The 17,860-nt window shown below is 44.1% G+C and overlaps 2 protein-coding genes and 1 long non-coding RNA gene across 3 annotated transcripts in view; 2 read left to right on the top strand and 1 right to left on the bottom strand.

Annotated features, from left to right (window-relative positions):
• The window catches only part of EIF2AK3 (eukaryotic translation initiation factor 2 alpha kinase 3), a 39,340-nt gene extending 33,762 nt beyond the window's left edge, over window positions 1-5,578 (top strand). The window contains exons 14-17 of the mRNA XM_021394682.1: window positions 1,037-1,204; window positions 1,741-1,842; window positions 3,743-3,805; window positions 4,888-5,578. Coding sequence (XP_021250357.1) covers window positions 1,037-1,204; window positions 1,741-1,842; window positions 3,743-3,805; window positions 4,888-5,064 — 510 coding nt within the window. The 3' untranslated portion in view covers window positions 5,065-5,578. The remainder of the gene's footprint in view (window positions 1-1,036; window positions 1,205-1,740; window positions 1,843-3,742; window positions 3,806-4,887) is intronic.
• On the bottom strand, window positions 5,913-14,601 carry LOC110397824 (octopamine receptor-like). The gene is made up of 6 exons (XM_021394683.1): window positions 14,526-14,601; window positions 13,814-13,971; window positions 11,307-11,409; window positions 10,916-11,201; window positions 8,493-8,669; window positions 5,913-7,904 (listed from the first exon to the last, which is right to left on the bottom strand). Exons 3-6 carry the CDS (start codon window positions 11,329-11,331, stop codon window positions 7,226-7,228), a joined length of 1,167 nt encoding a protein of 388 aa, XP_021250358.1. The 5' UTR covers window positions 11,332-11,409; window positions 13,814-13,971; window positions 14,526-14,601; the 3' UTR covers window positions 5,913-7,225.
• Window positions 14,590-17,860, top strand: part of LOC110397826 — a 13,673-nt gene continuing 10,402 nt past the window's right edge. Inside the window, exon 1 of the long non-coding RNA XR_002437999.1 lies at window positions 14,590-16,558. This is a non-coding gene — a long non-coding RNA (uncharacterized LOC110397826). The remainder of the gene's footprint in view (window positions 16,559-17,860) is intronic.

The following is a 17,860-nucleotide window of genomic DNA, read 5'->3' as shown; positions in this document are numbered from 1 at the left end:
TAACCAAAGTTGGAAAAAACTCATGAACCTATGCAAGCCTGTTCTTCCTACACCAGCATTAAGCTATTACTTTGAGCCATTATCTGAAAAATCTTTAGTGCTCGAGAAAACGACCAGAAAAGTAATTTAATCATTATGTTAATATGCTGCTAGAAATGTTAATTAATAAAATTTCTTAACAGTACTGTCTGTTGTAACCCTCTGCAGACTCTTTGATTGCTGTTGAATAAAAGCTTATGTAGGTAGTCTAAAAGCTGATTCACTCTTTAACAGTTGCATAGAGTTTTGTTGGAACATCTTAAGTTCAGTGTTAGCACCTACCTGAACGTGAGGTTGTATTTTATGTACTTGGCTGAACAACTTGAAAAGGTTTTCCCTAAACAGGCTTTACAGGGTAGTAGCTTTTGTGCACTAAATGAGCTGTGACTCCAAAGGACATTCAGTCCTGGGAAGTACAGTGAGAGATAAGGCCTGGCTCACATGGCAGTTTTACAGGCAGCATGTGGGTACTGTGAAACTATCAAGTTAGATACCTCAGCAGCTCAGCAATGAGCAAACAGTTGTGTTTTTACTTGCTTATGAAAACAAGAAGCCTTTTCTTTCGTCTTTTCCACTTCAGAGTGGGTTTGCTTTTAACTGAGGAAGTTGGATGGACTTTGAAATAGGAATTCGTGGGAATTGTGAATAATAATAATAATAATAAACAACTGTTACAGTAACAGTTATTCCCACAGTTAAACTACGCAATGGCAACTGCAGGCTGGAAATCTAGGAACAAGGTCTACTTTTATTGATAAGATAAGGTGGTGTGCCACAGACTGGTTAATAATACTGCAAATGAGTGTAGTACTCAGAGATTGGAATTAAAAAAACAACAAAAAAAGTTGAGTCAGAAGCATAACATGTGATGTGAATTTGCCATATGTTTGGAGAGTTAAGATAACTTAACTGTGCTGTTCCCCACAATGTATTGTATCTGGCAGAACACAGACTTGTTTATAATGTTTTTTTTCTTTCCACCTGTTTGTTTTCTCAGCCTTCCAATATATTTTTCACAATGGATGATGTAGTAAAGGTTGGGGATTTCGGACTGGTAACTGCTATGGACCAAGATGAGGAGGAGGAATTGGTACTTACCCCAATGCCAGCTTATGCCAGACACACAGGACAAGTAGGGACCAAACTCTACATGAGCCCAGAACAGGTTTGTGTTCTCTAAAGCTATTTCCAGCACCACTTGGAAAACACTTGAATTCCTGGCAGTTCAAGAATCAGGCAGTCTTTCTAGTAAACTGCTGCAATCAGGTTTACATTATTTCTCATCAAAATAGAGTTTTCAGCTAAACTGAATTCCAAAATAAATATTTTAAAAATAAAATAGCAAAAACAAGCACAAAAAAGGGGCTAATGATTTGTACTTAGGTGCACTGATTTGTCTTGCTCCTAATGTATTAGGCTATGTAATATTCAAGTCAATAAAGAGCCCGGTATTGTACAGGAGATTTAAGTTGAAACTTTGTGGTTAGGTCTGCAAAGGGGAGCTGATGATTGGAGCTTGTTTACTCATACTCACTTGCTAAAGTTTGATGTGTCAAAAGGCTGTTACAGTTAGCAGCTGTTCTGTGCTTTTCAGCTCTGCACAGAGCCAATCACTTCCACGTGGGGAAAGTTGTTTGGCTGTACCGGGAGTAATTCCAGTGACTAGACTGGCTGACCTAACCTGAATTCTGAATTTTTCAGATCTGTGGGAACACCTACTCTCACAAAGTGGATATATTTTCTTTGGGACTGATTCTCTTTGAGCTGCTTTACCCTTTCAGCACACAGATGGAGAGAGTCAAGGTAGGTATGGTGCAGCACCAAGGGTTAGCCTCTGATCGCTTCTTTAAAAGAATTGTTTGCTTCATAACACACTTGCAAGAGGTTCTTCTCAGCTTTGAAAAAGTGTGTTGGAATTAGGAACACAGAATCTTTATCAGCCTTGTGCAGACTCCCTGAACCACTGGAAATGAATTGCAGTCTTCCTTATTGTGCAGCTGAATTGAGGCTGCATTTTCTTTACAAAGCTTCTCTGTTGTCAGGCCAAGTAAGAGAATCTATTGAACTGGAATATCCGACATCTTAAGCCACAAACAAGTGTTGCAGCTACAAGCCTACCAACTCATTCTTCATTCAGGAATTGGAGCCATGCTGTGTATTTTCACTATTTCTTCTTTTTGCATCTCCAGTGCATTTTTTTTAACCAAAAAATTAAAAAATTGTCATTCATTTTCTAATAGTAAAATCTTAGCAATAAGTCCCACTCAGCTTAAAGCACCATGTTCCCAGTAATAGATGACTTCCATTGAATCAAGTGTGAATTTTGAAGGTTTGATGTCTTCCTTGATGTTGAGATGCATGAAATCAGTCTTCCCCAGGAACAAGTTCATAGAGAAGAACAGAGGCTACAGACAGAAAGGTTTTTCCTCTTGTACTTGGTGACCAGTGACCTGTGCAGGAAAGAGAGTTGTCACAACCTGTATTTATCATCAGAATGTTTAGTGCTTTGAAATGCTTATGTGAAGATGGATTGCTTAGCAGAGAAGTTAAAACCAAAAACCATGCCGTGAGTGCGGCCTGACCAGATAGTTTGCTTCTTCTGGTGTTGCTTTATCTGCCTTAAATTTTTCTGTTTTGTTTTTTTTTTTTTTTATGAAGAAGAGTGTAGTCTAGAGGAGGAATTACAGTGCTTAATTTGAACCCCTTGCACTAAAACCAAATTGAGATTCCCTAAATAAAATTAGTTTTACTGACACATATACCTAGTAACTATCCTTGATTTGTAGATCCCCTGCAGGAGTGATCGCAAGCTTTGCCCTTCCTGTTTCTATTGTGAGTGTAGTGGCAAAGCAAGTACTCAGAGTGAATCCTAAATCACACCCAACTCAATACCCCAGGAATTTTGATTCTTAGAAAGAGGGTAAGAAGGTTGCCCTAAATTTCCCTGATTTTTTTTTCACTTCTTTTGATAAAATCCAAAAGAACCTCCAGCCATTTATTGTCTGTCCTGGAGCTTAGCTTCTTTAATATTTGCTTCCAGCTTGTTACACTGTCGTTTTCCTTGGCCAGCCTTTACTGCTACATGCTGAAGTGAAGAATACTCTGTGTGATCTATGAGCCCAGTAAATTCTAGGAGTCTGTGACCAAGGACTGAGGAGCCCCTGTAGGGGGAATATTTGACCTGCTTCTGTCTCAGGCTGTTAGCAGTTAGTCTGTGACAGTACACTTTATTTCCAAATTTGATGTTTGAAAACGAATCACTAAATGCAGACTGACTTGGTAGAGAGAAGCACTTTTTGAAGCAGTTTACTGTACTAAAGTTCAGTTCTTGTGAACAGGGGCTTGACTGTTGCCCGTCGCTATTAACTGGTTAGTTTGTACATTCAGTGGAGTAATAGTGCGTTTGTTTTAACTTCAGAATTCGTGTATTTTGCACTCAAAATCTTGCAATAACTGTGGTTGAGTGGGGGGGAATAGTGTCACTAGGTGGAGCCAACGTGCTCGTTATGGAAGGCACAGTGACTGAGCTACGGAACAAGCAACTTACTAATTTAAGTATGCTGTGATTTTAACCTCTAAAACAAGACATAAAAATAAAGCTTTTCTTCATCAGGCTGATTTGTTTGCATGGCTTGAAAAATAAGAATAATAGTGTTGAATGGTATTTTGGAAAAGCTTCATGTTTTTCTTAACATTTCTGCAGACCCTGAGTGATGTTAGAAATCTGAACTTTCCGACATTGTTCACTCAGAAATATGCACAAGAAGTAAGTATATCTCATGTTAATAATTGTAGCTTTTTTCTTTGCTTTCCAATTGCTTTGCAAGGAAAAAAGAAACCAACCAACCAAAAACTAACAAAGTACCAAACCCACCAGCTTTGCTGTTAAGACACATTTCTCTGTCCATTATGTATTTTACTGTGTTTCAAAGTTATAATACTGTGGACATAGGTATTTCTGTCACGAGGTTTATCTGCTGTAACTATACAATGTTATTCAGCTTCCCTTTGCCACTCGGCGTCATTCACGTTGCATACATCTTGCCATAAGTTCTTGCAACAAGTCCATGTTCACAAAGAGAAGGTACAGAGTTCTAGATAAGAAGAAGTGGAGGCAGCATGGTAGCATGATGTAGTGTTGTGGCTGCATGGGACCTAGCTCCAGGAACTGCATCTCTCAAGTAGGAGACCATGTACTGAATTAGTCAAATCCTTAGAGCTATACACTTTCAGATAAGGAGGAGGTGATGTACAAAAGCTCTCTGGTAAAAAAAGCTGAGATGCTTTTGGGTTTTCATGGTAGCTTCAGACCATAGCTAAATGAAAGCAGCTTGTCAGGCTTCACAGCTGCCAGGTGACTGGGCCAACGGCATGTGCTGTGAATGGTTGGAACAGGGCATTGTTTTTCATTAATGATGTTAAGTAACTGATTAAATTTGAGACAAATCTTCAAACTATTCTCATACTTAAGAAAAACCATCACCATCAAAAATTACTACATTGCTTTAAACGTGGTGGTTAAACATGAAGCTAAAAATTAGTCATAAATTACGCTTAATATATTTTAAAATTCTTATGATTCCAAATATTGTAAATGTTTTATAACTCCATTGAATCTTGGGCCAGATTTGGTTTGCCAAATTGACTGTAGTCCTTGATAGTAAAAACAATTTCAGGAATGCACAGTGATACATTTTCCAACATTTAGATCACTCCTAACTTCTGTGCCAAAGTACTAATTCCCAAATTACTAAGGAGGCAGTTGCTTATACAGACAAAGTCAGAACATCATATAACAAGAATGAATTTATGAATTGTTTGTGTAGCACATCTCATGTTTTCTTTCAGTACGTCATGGTGAAGGACATGCTCTCTCCAAGTCCCACTGAAAGACCAGAGGCAGCAGCAATCATAGAAAATCCTGTATTTGAAGACTTGGAACTCCCAGCAAAACCAGTGCTTAGGCAGAGGTCACGGACAATGAGTTTATCAGGAAATAAGCATTCAAGACAACCAAGCAAATAATTATCCTCAGGATCACTTCTTCCACTCGGCAGGTTTTAAAGGGATTGTTCACCAGAAGGATCCTATGATGCAGAATGTCTATCTTGGAAATGTTTACTTAAGCTTTCTTTTATCACAGTTAATGTTTAAGACACGTTGGACGGATTTTTGTTTACTTTGACAGCCAACGAAAGTCACTAACCACACTTTCCACATTCCATTTTTCTTACCTTAACTCTCTTAGGTGGGTGGGTTCAGCTACTGTGCTTACCAATGGGGTGCTCCCTTATCTTTTTTTTGGGGGGGGGTTGGGATTTCTGGATATTTTTTTTGATATCATCTTTTTTTTTCTTGAAGCTTGTAAATGTCAGCTTGCTGGGTAAGTGAGAGATCTGTAACGTGTAAATAGAATTAAAATACTGTATTTTTATAGAGCAAATTACAGTCTCTAAGCCTAGTGAGTGTATATCTGAATCACTTGCTCTTTGGTGAAATGAAGATGATTTTGGAAAAAAAAAAAAAAAAGCCAACAAAAACACAAAACGGTGACTCCGTTTTTTGTCCCTGGTAGGTAAACTGGGAATCTGCACTATTTTTAAGCAAAAAAAATTACCACAGCTGTACATACTGTCACTCTCCATAGCCAGTCTTTAGAGGAGATTTTTTCATATTTCTACACTGTAGTAGATCTTAGGGAATGCATTTTATACAGATAAACCTGTAGGGAAGGGAAAGGAGCTTTTTGCCATTAAAAGAGGGCTTACAGGCAATGGTTGGAAGAGCCATAGTAAAAATGATGTACAAAAATGTTGTGATTCTGACAATTTAAACCTAATGAAGTCATACATGTCGTATGTAATCTTGTAGATTTGTACTTTAAAAAGAAAAATCAACCGGTAGGCATTTGTGTAATCTGCTAATGTAACTGCCTAAGGCCATGCTTTTATTTCTCATTGTAAATATGTTAATTTTTATTTATAAAATGCAGGATCAATCCATTTGGGTTGGTGGTGTACAGAATGCACTCGCTGTAATTGTTGAGTGCATTAATTATTGTGACTTATTTAAAGTCTAAATGATTTAATAAACTGTTTTTTTATTTAAAACAGTAGTAGTCGCTTCTGTTCAAAACCTGCATCTGTGTGCTGCAGGTGGCAGATTCGTGTGGCTGGAACTGACAGTCTGTATCCATAACAGGTTTGCTTTCCTGTCCAGTACTTGCCCAGTGCTGCGTGGAAGGGAGACACAGAGCAGGAAGCAAGGAATGAGGTATCTCAACTTTTTTTACAAGTGTGTGGTCCGTTGGTCTGCTCATAGCACAGCTGCACAGACATCACAGGGCATTACAGGAAAGTAACTTTGCTGGTGTTGGGCACCTGTAACCGCAGTGAACTTCCTGGCCATTCACTGCTCTGGCTGTTACAGATAAATGCTTCAGCAACTCTTCTGGCTCATTTCCTGGGGTCTGACACATAGGCTACTCCAGAATTAATAAGGAGAGTCCCAGATAATTCACAGACAGCCATTGGGGCAGCAGATTTTACAAATGGGTAGCTGCAAGGTCAATGTACGTAGAGTATTTCTTTCTTCCTGCTGCTGAACCAATCTGTCAAATGCCAACTCTGGAATGGGAAACCTCTAAACCTCACAGCAAGTAAGCTATGTATAGGCAGCTGAGACTGCAGAGAGCATGCAGCTGGGCTCTGTGCTGCCTTTACTGAACAGCAGCCTCTGCTCTTTGGCTGCATCCTTCCTGTCACCTCCCATTCACAGAATGACACAGGCGCACTTATTAAAACTGGTTAGATTTGTAATGTAAAGTGCAAGACAAGAGCTACAGTTGCTGGATCAGAAAGACTGTTCCAACTTAAGCTGTAGGAGATGACCAGGATGTATATAGCGTAAGTCAAGTTGATACTATCATACTGATTTATCTAGCACGAAGGTTGAATTTGTCTTAGGAAATACTCATTTTAAAAAAATAATTAGGAAGGAATTTGCTCCATTTGCTGTAACAAACTAATCCTTGTTCACAGAACTGTGGAAGAAATGCATTTTAATCATATGCCCCCAGCTGTCACATTCCAGCCCCTCCTTCCCCTATTTTCAAGCCATGTATTTTTCCATTAGGACACGCTCTTGCATGTTCTGTACCACCACCTCCAGCAACTGGTTCTGAACCTTATTGCTTGGGCTTGCCCTTCTGGGCATCACTGGGCACTGGTACTGTAATGCTATAGTCCAGGTCTGGAGCAGTCTTGGTGAAGGTGGCTATGGAAACCATGTCTTCTCCAATGTCCACCTGAGACCTGTGCCTGCAGATGAGCAGCTTCCTCAGAGCCCGCTGGAAGTCCCTGTTGAGGAAAGCATAGAGCATTGGGTTGATAGTGGAGTTGCAATACCCTAACCAAGTGATGACCTTGAAGATTTCAACCAGGACTGTGCTCGTGGAGTCGCTGCCCCTGGCAGCAAGCCACACGTTCAGGACAAAGTACGGCAGCCAACACAGCACAAAGACAGAAATGATGATGCTAATGGTCCGTGTGGCCTTGTTCTCCAGCTGCAGGTGGTTCTGCCGCTTGCTGTTAGGGTGGTAGTGGATCTCCAGGGTCTGAGACATGATACGAGTGGCCTTGAGCCGGGAAGCTCGATAGATGAAGAAGTACATACTGCACATGACCATGAAGGGGACGAAAAATGCAAGAGCAGATGCTACGATGGCAAAAATCCAGTTGGTGACGAAGATACATTCTCTGCCCGCATCAAAATCCACGCCGGGAATCTCATTCCAGCCCTGCATGACGGGAAGGAAGGAAATAAGGGAGGAGTATACCCAGACTGTGCAGGTCATCACAACGCATCTGCCAAAGGAAAGAGATGGAGAGGGGAGAGAGGGTCTGAGTTATTTTGAGTGGAGAACATCCAGTACAATTCAATCCCCATGGTAACCTTTGTGGGATGTCAGTGTTCAGTAGTCCCAGAAGGCTTTGAGAAGCCACTGAGCATAGAAAAGCCTGGGGTGCAGTGAGTCTGTGCATGAACAACTCTAGTGACTGAGTACTAGGATCTGTGGCTTACAGAATTGGGGTCAGCGCAAGAGATGCTCTGAGCTGGGTGAAAAAAAGCAGGAAGAAAGGTTTTACATTACAGAGGATTTTTATTAATATGTAAAAATAACAGCACGTAGATTTTTCTGATTCGTTTCAGTATTAGCATCCAGCCATTACCCTCAGACAACCTTCTCTACCCTGCAGTCCTCTCTTCAGTGTTTCACGTGAAACCTTGGCAGGAGCAAAACTCTGCAAATCTTACATGGAGCAAAGTTTCTTTTGTCACATTGCTCTGATTTGGGGCAGAAAACGCCAATATCTTATTTGCTCCCTACTTGTTATAGGCCATGGCCAAGTGAAAATTTGGAGGGACCTGGAATGAGGAGCAACTGCACTCACCTGCCACGGGACATCCTTCTGGAATAGTGAGACGGGGTCACCACAGAGCAGTATCTGTCCAAGCTGATAAAGCACAGAGTGACAATGGAAGCGGTGCAGAACATGACATCAAAGGAGATCCACACCTTGCAGAACAGCTTCCCAAACAACCACATCCCCGTCACCTCGTAAATGATGCTGCAAGAGAAACGGGTAGAAACTAAAGCTAGAAAGGTTGATTTAATGTACTTCAGGATTCCACTGAAATAATATTTTTCACATGGAGGTGCTCAAGAGGAGTGCGCAGCGAAGCGAAGATCAGTTAGACACCAGAGATTCGCCCTCCAAGTGCAATCCCAGGCATTAACCCATGCGTGGAGCACGGCTGAAGAAGATCAAAGCCGTGCTCCCTGCTTGTGTTGTAAGAGGTGCCCTGTCCCAGAGCTCCTCGCATTTACATCTCCACAGCTTTGTTTATCACAGCTTCTTCCAGTGCCCTTTGAATCACTGAGCTTTATCAATCCTCTCCAATTCCTAAGGTGTGGAAGGTGCTCACTTTTCAACTCTTGGGTTAAAAAAAATAGAGGCTAGGAGGAAGGCTATGCAGCTTGTACATTATGTAGCTCAGAAATGCCTCAGCCAAAGAAACACACCAGCAAAAAGCAGGCATGATGCCAAAATTATTCCCAACAAAGTCAGAGGGGCCTGTAAGAAGTGAGCAGCGATGGAAGGAACATATGGCAGCTGTAGGAACGCTGATGCGTGTTCCTATAGCATTCAGCTAGATGCAGTTTGCTTCCCCGTTCTGTAGCTCCTGGAGTGCTGCTGAAATAACTGTTGTGTGTGGATTTGACGAGGAGGGCTGAGTAACAACCTATTCCTGCAAAGCTTTAATTATCCTGTACCTTCACAGCTTTATGGTCAATTACTGTGGAAGCAGAGCCACAGCACTGCAGTGCCCTTAGGTGGGCTCTTAGGTTGGCAGAAACAGCCAACGTGATGTCAGCAGCTAGGAATCAACACCTGCTCTGCATTTAATTAGCAACAGTTCATTAGAACCACTGGTAAATGTTGTTTTAGAGCACGATAAGCACTGATCTAAATGCATTAGCAGGAGACAGTGCTGTTGAAGGGTTCCAGCTCTTTTCCTTCCCTTTGACACGTGCTGCCATGCTCAATGAGGAGCAAACCACAATTCAGAAGAGCAACGTGGATGTGCAGCTGAGAACCACCAGCAATATGAATCTCCTGGTGATGTTTCTGCCTGACTCCCATTGACTTCAATAGGGTACGAGCAGGTTAGGTCACCTTACAGCTAAGCTGTAATCCAAGTCCCTAGGGTAATAGACCTCAGCTGCTTTATACAGCTCCAAGAGCACTGAATGCAGCACAGCCACCCACTGTACACAGACTTATGGCCACTTTGCAGCACAAGACAGCAGAGCCCACAAGCAAGCTGCTTTGGTTTCACAGAACCACAGAATCATCCAGGTTGGAAGAGATCTTTGAGATTACCAAGTCCCAGCACTAAACCACGTCCCTTGTGCCACATCCACACAACTCCTAAATACCTCCAGGGATGGGACTCCACTGCTTCCTTCATTAAATATAGGGAGAGCATAAATTACCCAACTTCTACTAAAGCAAAATCGTTACTTTTGTACAGAGAGAGGGGAGATGGCCTTAGTGCCCATGCCAACAGTGACAGTTATCAATTTGCAATGGTAATACGTGTAAAAACAATTCCCCAGATGCAGTGAATCACATTTGATTTCCCACTGAGCGCTGCAGTGTTTCTTGACTGTTTACGTAGGCAAATGATCTATCTCGAAAGGTCACCAACCTTCCCCACAAACCCCACTGTTACATTATCTGAGCCAGAAGGAACAATGAAAATTCAGTGTTTCGCCAAGAATATGAACAATAACACCTTTGCAATAGCCTGTCAAGTCCAGTAATCTGAAATCATTCATTTTCTTACACAAGAAGGATTTTCTTACAAGTAAGGATGTAAGGATTTTTACTTCTCCCTCCCACTACCAGAAGCTAAAAGTGAAGATTAATACAGCATAAAACCAACTGCACAGAATTTAGCTCCGCTGATTTCAGTAGACTGGGAGAGATGAGGGGAAAATCCCCTCGGTGATTTGCTCCGCCTTTGAAACGTTAGCAGCTCCCATGCAATCACTGTGGTTAATGATGACAAACCAGGGACTGTTCCCACCTCACATCCTCCGAACACTGCCAAAACATTCAGCATCATTCAGACTGGCTCCATCACCCTGGAGCCCCTCCAAAGCCAACGAGAGAAAGGTTTCTCTCTTCTTTACCAAGGGAACCTCACCAGCAGGTTTGGCTCAGGAAACTGAGGCACGAAAATATCTGTAATCACTGACCCAGCATTCAGATCTTGGGAGAGCTGAGCTCAGCTGAGCACTTCTTACCTGAACGGCATGACAAGGCAAGCTACAAGGAAGTCTGCCATGGCCAAGGACATGATGAACATGTAGGTGACAGTCCGCAGCCTCTTCTCCACCACTGGGCAAATAAAGACTATTGTATTTCCCAGGAGCGTGACCAAGTCAATGAGGATGAGTATGAGCCCGATGGCCACCTCCTGGAGGCCGATCCCAGCCCAGATGCCAGCTCCTTTCACAAAGGACGACGCAGAAGAGAAATTAGAGAGCCACGACTCATTTTTGTCCATCAGCATCTTCCCACTGTTAAGAGCTGAAGGAGAGACAAAGGGGAAAAAAATTAACACTTCAACACGCAGTGAAAGGAAGTACAGAAAACATACCTAGGTTTTGTTGGCTACAAGGAAAGTCCACGCACCCTGCTGTGCCTCTGCCATCACCATCCCATGGTCATCAGCTCAGAAGTGTCTGATACAACGTGCCAAGCTGGCTGAAGTTCTTCCTGGCAATTGAAAGCTCTCCTGTGAAGGACAAGTGAAGAGTGCTGAGAGCAGAGAGAACTCAAGCAAGCAACTGAAATCCAAATTAAAGCAGCTCTGCTAAATCCCACCTAGCAGCAAGCCATAGCCACAAAATACATTCCTGGGATCAACTCATGCTATCCACAGACCAGGTGACACCGCTTCCCCATGCTGGGTGCTTTCATAATCCATAGTTCAGTATTATATAGCCTGGATTGTCCTGTTTGTTTTTTAGGCTTCCCAGGCAGACAACAGTGGGCAGCTCCATCCCATGCTCTGAATTGCAACCAGAGCTGCCAGTAACCCCATAGGGATCTTATGGCAAGCAAGTAATTTAGGGTCTTGGGTTCAACAGACTTGTGTTCCCTTCTGTGCACAGGAGGGAGAGGATGCTCCCACCTCCTCAGTGGGTAAAAATAACTGTCCCCATGGCCCAATATACCAGTGATGGGCCCTTTAATGTCTGTCACACTCCCCAGCACCCACATCATCACTTGGTCAGCATGAAGAGCCCTCAACAACTTGTTTATTCCTCACACAGAAGCAATTTCAGGCTCCTGGACACCTAAGACTGTGATAGACCAAACCTGCAAACAATTTCCAAGAAGTAAAAGCACTGTGGATTTATATAATGACATAATGATGTTCCCTGTTTTGTCTCTGATTCCTTCTCGCTGCAACTCCTAATGTTGTTTGCTGCTTTTGATTGGCACTTAGCACTAAAATGACCTTTTCACGATCTAAAGATCTCCCTCCTGAACAGCAATGCTCAGCTCAGAGCCCACTGCTGCACATACAAAGGGAGGAAGAAACCAAGTTCCCTCCCTTGCATCATCACCAAAGTTCACCACTTCATAGCTAAATTTCTTCTTCCATTTTAATGCTCAATCACTGAGCCCCACAAAAGCTTTTCTGCAATTCTTCAGGTCAGGCCTCACTGCGTTAAGATGGGCTCCCAAGACATGAAGAAGAAAAATCGGATTTCACTCAACTTCAAGTTTTTCTCCTCTTTTTCCTTTGCCCCTGAATAATTATAGATGGGAGTGCTGTGTTTGCTGTCAGAGGTTTTTAGATGTGACACTGAAACAAGAGCTTAGCAGTCACATCTTCCCTCACATGCAAGCCATGGCTGTGCCCATGTGATTCTTTGGTATGTGGAAATTTGTAAAAACAAAGCAGATCATTACACACAGCTACTCCGGTGATGATATGGGAGCACACACTGCACTAAAACTTCAAGAAGAACTCAGCTCTCAGAGTCTGACTTTGCAGTCTCTCTATGATGTTCAAGTACCACCTTAGTTACTGGTACAGGCTGGGTTAGAAGGTCTTTCCCAGTGAGAATCTGACAGCAAGCTGCTTAATGAAGGATACATCTAGGAGAAGGACACAACAACGCTCCAATAGAGGTGACAAACATATCCACACTCACAAAACATCAAAGAAACACTCGTGTTATTGTTTGGTTATGACACAAAGACAGACTGAGCAGCTGGAAATCTGACGCTCCTCGTCTGGCTGTCCATGCCATTTCTCCACCAAGAAATACTCAGCAAAAAGAAGGGATGGTGGCTGCTTGAAACTTCAGGATGGGATTCAGGGTGCAGAAAACAGGGTCCTGCTGCTCCTGCCTCCATTTCAAGCATCCCCACGTAGAGTCCCTGGAAGTACGTCTGCATATTGTATTATACAGATAAACCAGCAACTTACTTCTTGCTAAGAAATGCTCCTCCTGAGTCACCTGGAGCCTTGTCAATGCAGAAAAGCAGTAATCTTAACATTTTTGGGACAAAACAGGAGGTGCCATCCTTCCAAAGGATGTACTTCCTCAAGCACACTGCAAATAGGATCCACCCCATGAATTTTTGAAGGGAATCATAACTATTCATGTTCAAATAACAGCAGTTTTCCTGCAATACACGGAGTTTGACCTAATTTCTTCATCAAACAAATCCCAAGCGAAGGGCTGATTTCATCACCAGCTGGTACCTTGTGATGGAAAGAGAGGAAGAAACACTGCAGCCTCAAGGCTGACTGCACTCCAAAATCTTAGAGGAATTATGAAAATTGGAAGTAGATTTGCTGCCAGACCCTGCTAAACCAAGTCAAAGCACAGGGCAACACGCAGCTGTGCCTGCCCTTGGTGCTCCCACCTGTAAACCAGTGAACCACAGAATATCCTGAGCTGGAAGGGACCCACAAAGCTCTTCAGGCACATGAAGCATGCCTACAAGGAGGCCGCACCAGCAAGCACACCCCAGCACTTCTCCCTCTCCCTTTTCCACCTGCAGAGCAGTGTCTTTAGCACCAAAGATTTGTTTCCACCCCCAAACCAGCTCAGAGTAACTCCAGCAGCTAACCAGAGCAGGTCTGGAAACCCACCAGCAGCAAGCACAGCCCTTACCTTCAAACCTGACCATTGCCACAGCCGGGTGAAGCATCCCAGCAGCATCACGGAGCAGCAGCGGGATGCAGCGTGCAGGACACCCCAGTCTGTTCCCACCCAGCACTTGGAGCTGGGCTGCATGTGAGCATCGTCCGCTCCACCGCCGCGCATCAAACCTGCGGTATCAGACAGCACAGCCCCTTTCTGTTTGAGATCTCCACAACAGCAGCGTGCACTTTCCTGCAGCAGAAGCAAGCCTGCTGCGCTGCTCCGAGGAGCTGGCAAGGAGAGAAGCGCGATCGCAGCAGTAAAACTCAAGGCAAAGTTAAACCCGCAGGGTGAATGCAGGGGGGGGGGGGTGGGCCCACAGATGTCGGGGGTGCAAAACCCGAGGTGTGAACCCCAGCCTGCAGGGATGCAAGCCCACAACCCCAGCGCTGCGAAACCCCAACGGCTGGGGCTGCGGATCTCTGAGATGCGGGGTACAACCCCCCCAGCCCTGGGGCTGCCAGCACCCAAGATGCAAACCCGCAGCCCCCGGGATGCAAAACCCCACGTCGTGAGGGTGTAAAACTGAATCCCCGCGGGCGAGCTGAGCATCCCTGGGGGTACAAATCCCCCATCCCCCGTGCGTGAAAAGCCCCCAGCTGCGAGAGCTCGGGGAGGCACGGCTAGCGCTCCCAGCTCAGTGCCGGGGGTCTCCCGGTGCCCCCAGCCGGGCTGCACTTACCGGCAGCGGGCGGTACCGCGGTACCTCGGCCCCTCTCCCCCGGGATCCCTCGGTGCAGCCGCCCCGCCCAGCCCCGCCCCCCGGAGCCACCTCCCCGCGGGCCTTTCCTGTGCGAAACGGGTGGGTTTTTGTTTTGGATGCGCAAGTCTGGAGTGTTTGTTTGCTTGAGAAATAGCAGGTCCCCCTTTGAAAGTCGTAAAGGCCGCTTTAAGTGGTCCTTTCCAACTCCAGCTGTGAAATTAAACGGGAAAAGGAAGGAGGGAAGAAAAATTGTATTACAACGTCTCATCTCTATATCTTCCCTTATTAAGGTTGGATAAAATCATAGGATCACAGAATGGTTTGGGTCGGAAGAGGCCACAGAGCCCACCCATTTCCAGCCCCCACCGTGGGCTGGGTGCCCCCCACCAGCTCAGGCAGCCCAGGGCCCATCCATGGCCTTGAGCACCTCTGGATATGGGGCACCCCCAGCTCTCTGGGCAGCAGTGCCGGAGCCTCACTGCCCCGAGTAAAGAATTCCTTCTTAACATCTAACCTAGGTTTCCCCTCTTTTAGTTTAAAGCCATTCCCCCTTGTCCTGTCACTATTAGATCACATGAAAAGTCAGTTCCCGTCTGCTTATAAGCTCCCTTATAGGCTCTCAAGGCCTTCTCCTCTCCAAGCTGCTAAAATACTTTGTACGGAAGTGGAGAAACGAGCTGTGCGCACATCAGAATATCCATAGAATCTAAATTGATTTCATTGCTTTAGTCAGCAAAAACTTTTTCTATTTTTGAAAAGTCACCGTGGATATCTTCTATGGAAAGTAACATTATTTTGTTTGAAGTTATCTTTCAACTTCAGTTTTAAAAGTTACATTCCATTTTTTAAAAAAAAAAAACAGCAGTCAGATTCAAATAGTAAGGGTTCTTATGGAGTAGAGAGTAGTAATAAAGGCTTGCGAGTCATCAAGCACGACAGCACTGATCTCACAAACTGATAGAAAATGATTGATAACAGTCAGAAAGTGAGGGGAGTGGTTTGGCCAAAGGGCTGGAAATGCTGTCAACCACTCACAGTAGTGTGGTTTGTGATGGATATCACCTGCCAGCACGTCCCAAGCCATCCAAAAACACAATTTGGCACAATTTGGCACCATTTCTAGAATACTGTATGGCAGGAAAACATTCATATGGGTTCTTGGGGGTTTGCTTTTACATGACATGCTGGGCTACCTGGGAAGGGAGGAGTCAGGAGAAAGAATGTAATTGAATTTCTCACCGTGGCAACAAAAAGAGAAATGGGAAATGTACGCTCCAGAGTCATTTGCATATCAGAGCAGCCTGGCCCCAGAACATCCCAACAGTGGTTGAGCTGCGTTCATGCAGACACTGGAGTGCAACCAAAGGGAGAACGCAACAAATCTCCCAATATTGCCAAATAAGAGGTTACTGGGAGTGGAATACCCAGGAATAATTTGAGGCTTTGTTGGCTCTTGATACCAACCTGGAAAGTGTTGGCAAATCTGCTGTGATGGGGAAGCCTTTCTGAAGAAGGATCACAAGTGAATATGTTCAGTTGCCAAGTGTCAGTGCTTTCCTGGATGGGTTTTAGACACCAAGGCTTTGGCAGTGAGGGTATTGCCATGGCAGTAATCCATCACATGGAGATCTGTCTGAAGCACAGAAAATAACAAAAAGATTTGCCATGTTGGATGGGGCCCTGGGCAGCCTGGTCTAGTATTAGATGTGGAGGTTGGCAGCCCTGCCTGCAGCAGGGGGGTTGGAGCTTGGTGATCCTTGAGGTCCCTTCCAACCCAAGCCATTCTATGATTCCATGATTCTGTGATTCTATGATATTGTAAATCGTATGGGACTGGATAAATAGGCCCAGAGGAATGTCAGATGTGTTTGTTTTCTTTTCCTTTGCCTTTTTAGGAGGAGCCTCCTGTGAAGGCATGGCCCCTTGTTCACCATCATGTATGCAGGGCAGCTGCATAAAAAGTAGAAGGAAGAAATGAGCATTCGCTTTCCTGTCTATCTTGATTCAGCCAGGTGAGAAGCTGTACAAACAGTCATCTCCATTGTAAAATAACTCTTTAATAACTTGGCTTCTGAACTAAAGGCACCGCCAGACACTTGCTAACCACAGTATGTCTAGCAGCACTGCTGCTCAGAGCGCTGCCTGTCAGCTTGCATTGCTGTGCTGTGCTTGATTTCTGTGTACGTGATGTTAGTCATCAATTCCAGCACCGAAGTTCCTCTGGCAGGCGATACCTGCTGCACTCCATGGCCGTGTTTTTTGATGTGCTGTTGTGTCTGAGAGATTTCTTGTTCTCCATGAATTCTCTCTGACAATTTCCTTTCCCATTTTCCCTCATCAGACCCTGTGTACTTATGTGTTTTTTTTTTCTTCATGTGGGATTGATAAGCCTTCTACTTCGACACATTCAACCCTAAGATGAACACCAAGGGATTACTCCATACTGGTGCTGGGGATGCAAACAAAGAGCAGGAGGGAGCACCCACAGCAGAGAGCAGGACAAAGATGAGGGTGATTTTATGGGAATCCCTGGAGCACAGACTGTGGGACTCGTGCTAAAATGAAGAGTGTCCTTGGTAACTTGCTGTTCACAAAAATGAGTTTTTAAATCCCTTTTCTGGTATTTTACCTGGGTTTCTCACTGGTACAAGCAGGCAAGGTATTGTTTCCAGGTGGCCCATAGCTCTGCTCAAAACCCTTCAGCTGCAGGGCGGTAGGTGCTGAACAAAGTTAATTAATAAATAGGCTCTGTATCCAAATCTTGCTCTATTATGGATTCTGCTTTGAGCTACAGAAGTCTTCGAGGCTTCTGAGCTGTGAAAACTTATTCAGAATCATTAAAGGCATTGTGCTGCTCATTACTTACAGTGGTGACAGCTCCTGAACACTTTTTCTACTTATGTGTTTGAATTGTTTGGTGCTGCTTCATTTCAGCCCAACCACGCATGGGCATTTCTCTGTATGGCAGCATGCAGCTCCATCTGAATCTTCATTTGACACCTTGAGGAGACCTTGGGCCATTTATCCCCTAGAGAAAGATCTAGTGCTGTCAGAACACAGTCCTTGCACATTGACTGATAATCCAGCAGAAATCGTTATGCCTGAGATATCCTGTAACTCAAACAGAGGTGGCTAAGGCTGGCAGGAAAATATCCCTGAGTTTACGTGAAAGCAATCACGATTTTTACAGTAGGAAGAGCTGTTAGGTGTCAGGAGGCTTTCTGGGAGCTTTGGTTAGCTTGCCGTGAAGCATCCTTGCATCTGCTGTATACACTAATGAAACAGCTTGCTCACCTCTCTGAAGTGGCTTGTTT

Source organism: Numida meleagris, chromosome 4 (assembly GCF_002078875.1).
Source record: "Numida meleagris isolate 19003 breed g44 Domestic line chromosome 4, NumMel1.0, whole genome shotgun sequence".
NCBI lineage: Eukaryota > Metazoa > Chordata > Aves > Galliformes > Numididae > Numida > Numida meleagris.
Note: the sequence above shows the minus strand (reverse complement) of the source record. Positions and strands in the feature narration are given on the sequence as shown.

Bases quoted from the DNA above. Each gene is read 5' to 3' on its own strand.
- LOC110397824 (XM_021394683.1), bottom strand. From the start codon at position 11,331: ATGGTGATGGCAGAGGCACAGCAGG. The intron at 11,202-11,306 runs GTGCGTGGACTT...TCTCTCCTTCAG, and splicing joins GATGGCAGAGGCACAGCAGG to CTCTTAACAGTGGGAAGATG. The intron at 8,670-10,915 runs GTAAGAAGTGCT...TTTCTCTTGCAG, and splicing joins TGCCTTGTCATGCCGTTCAG to CATCATTTACGAGGTGACGG.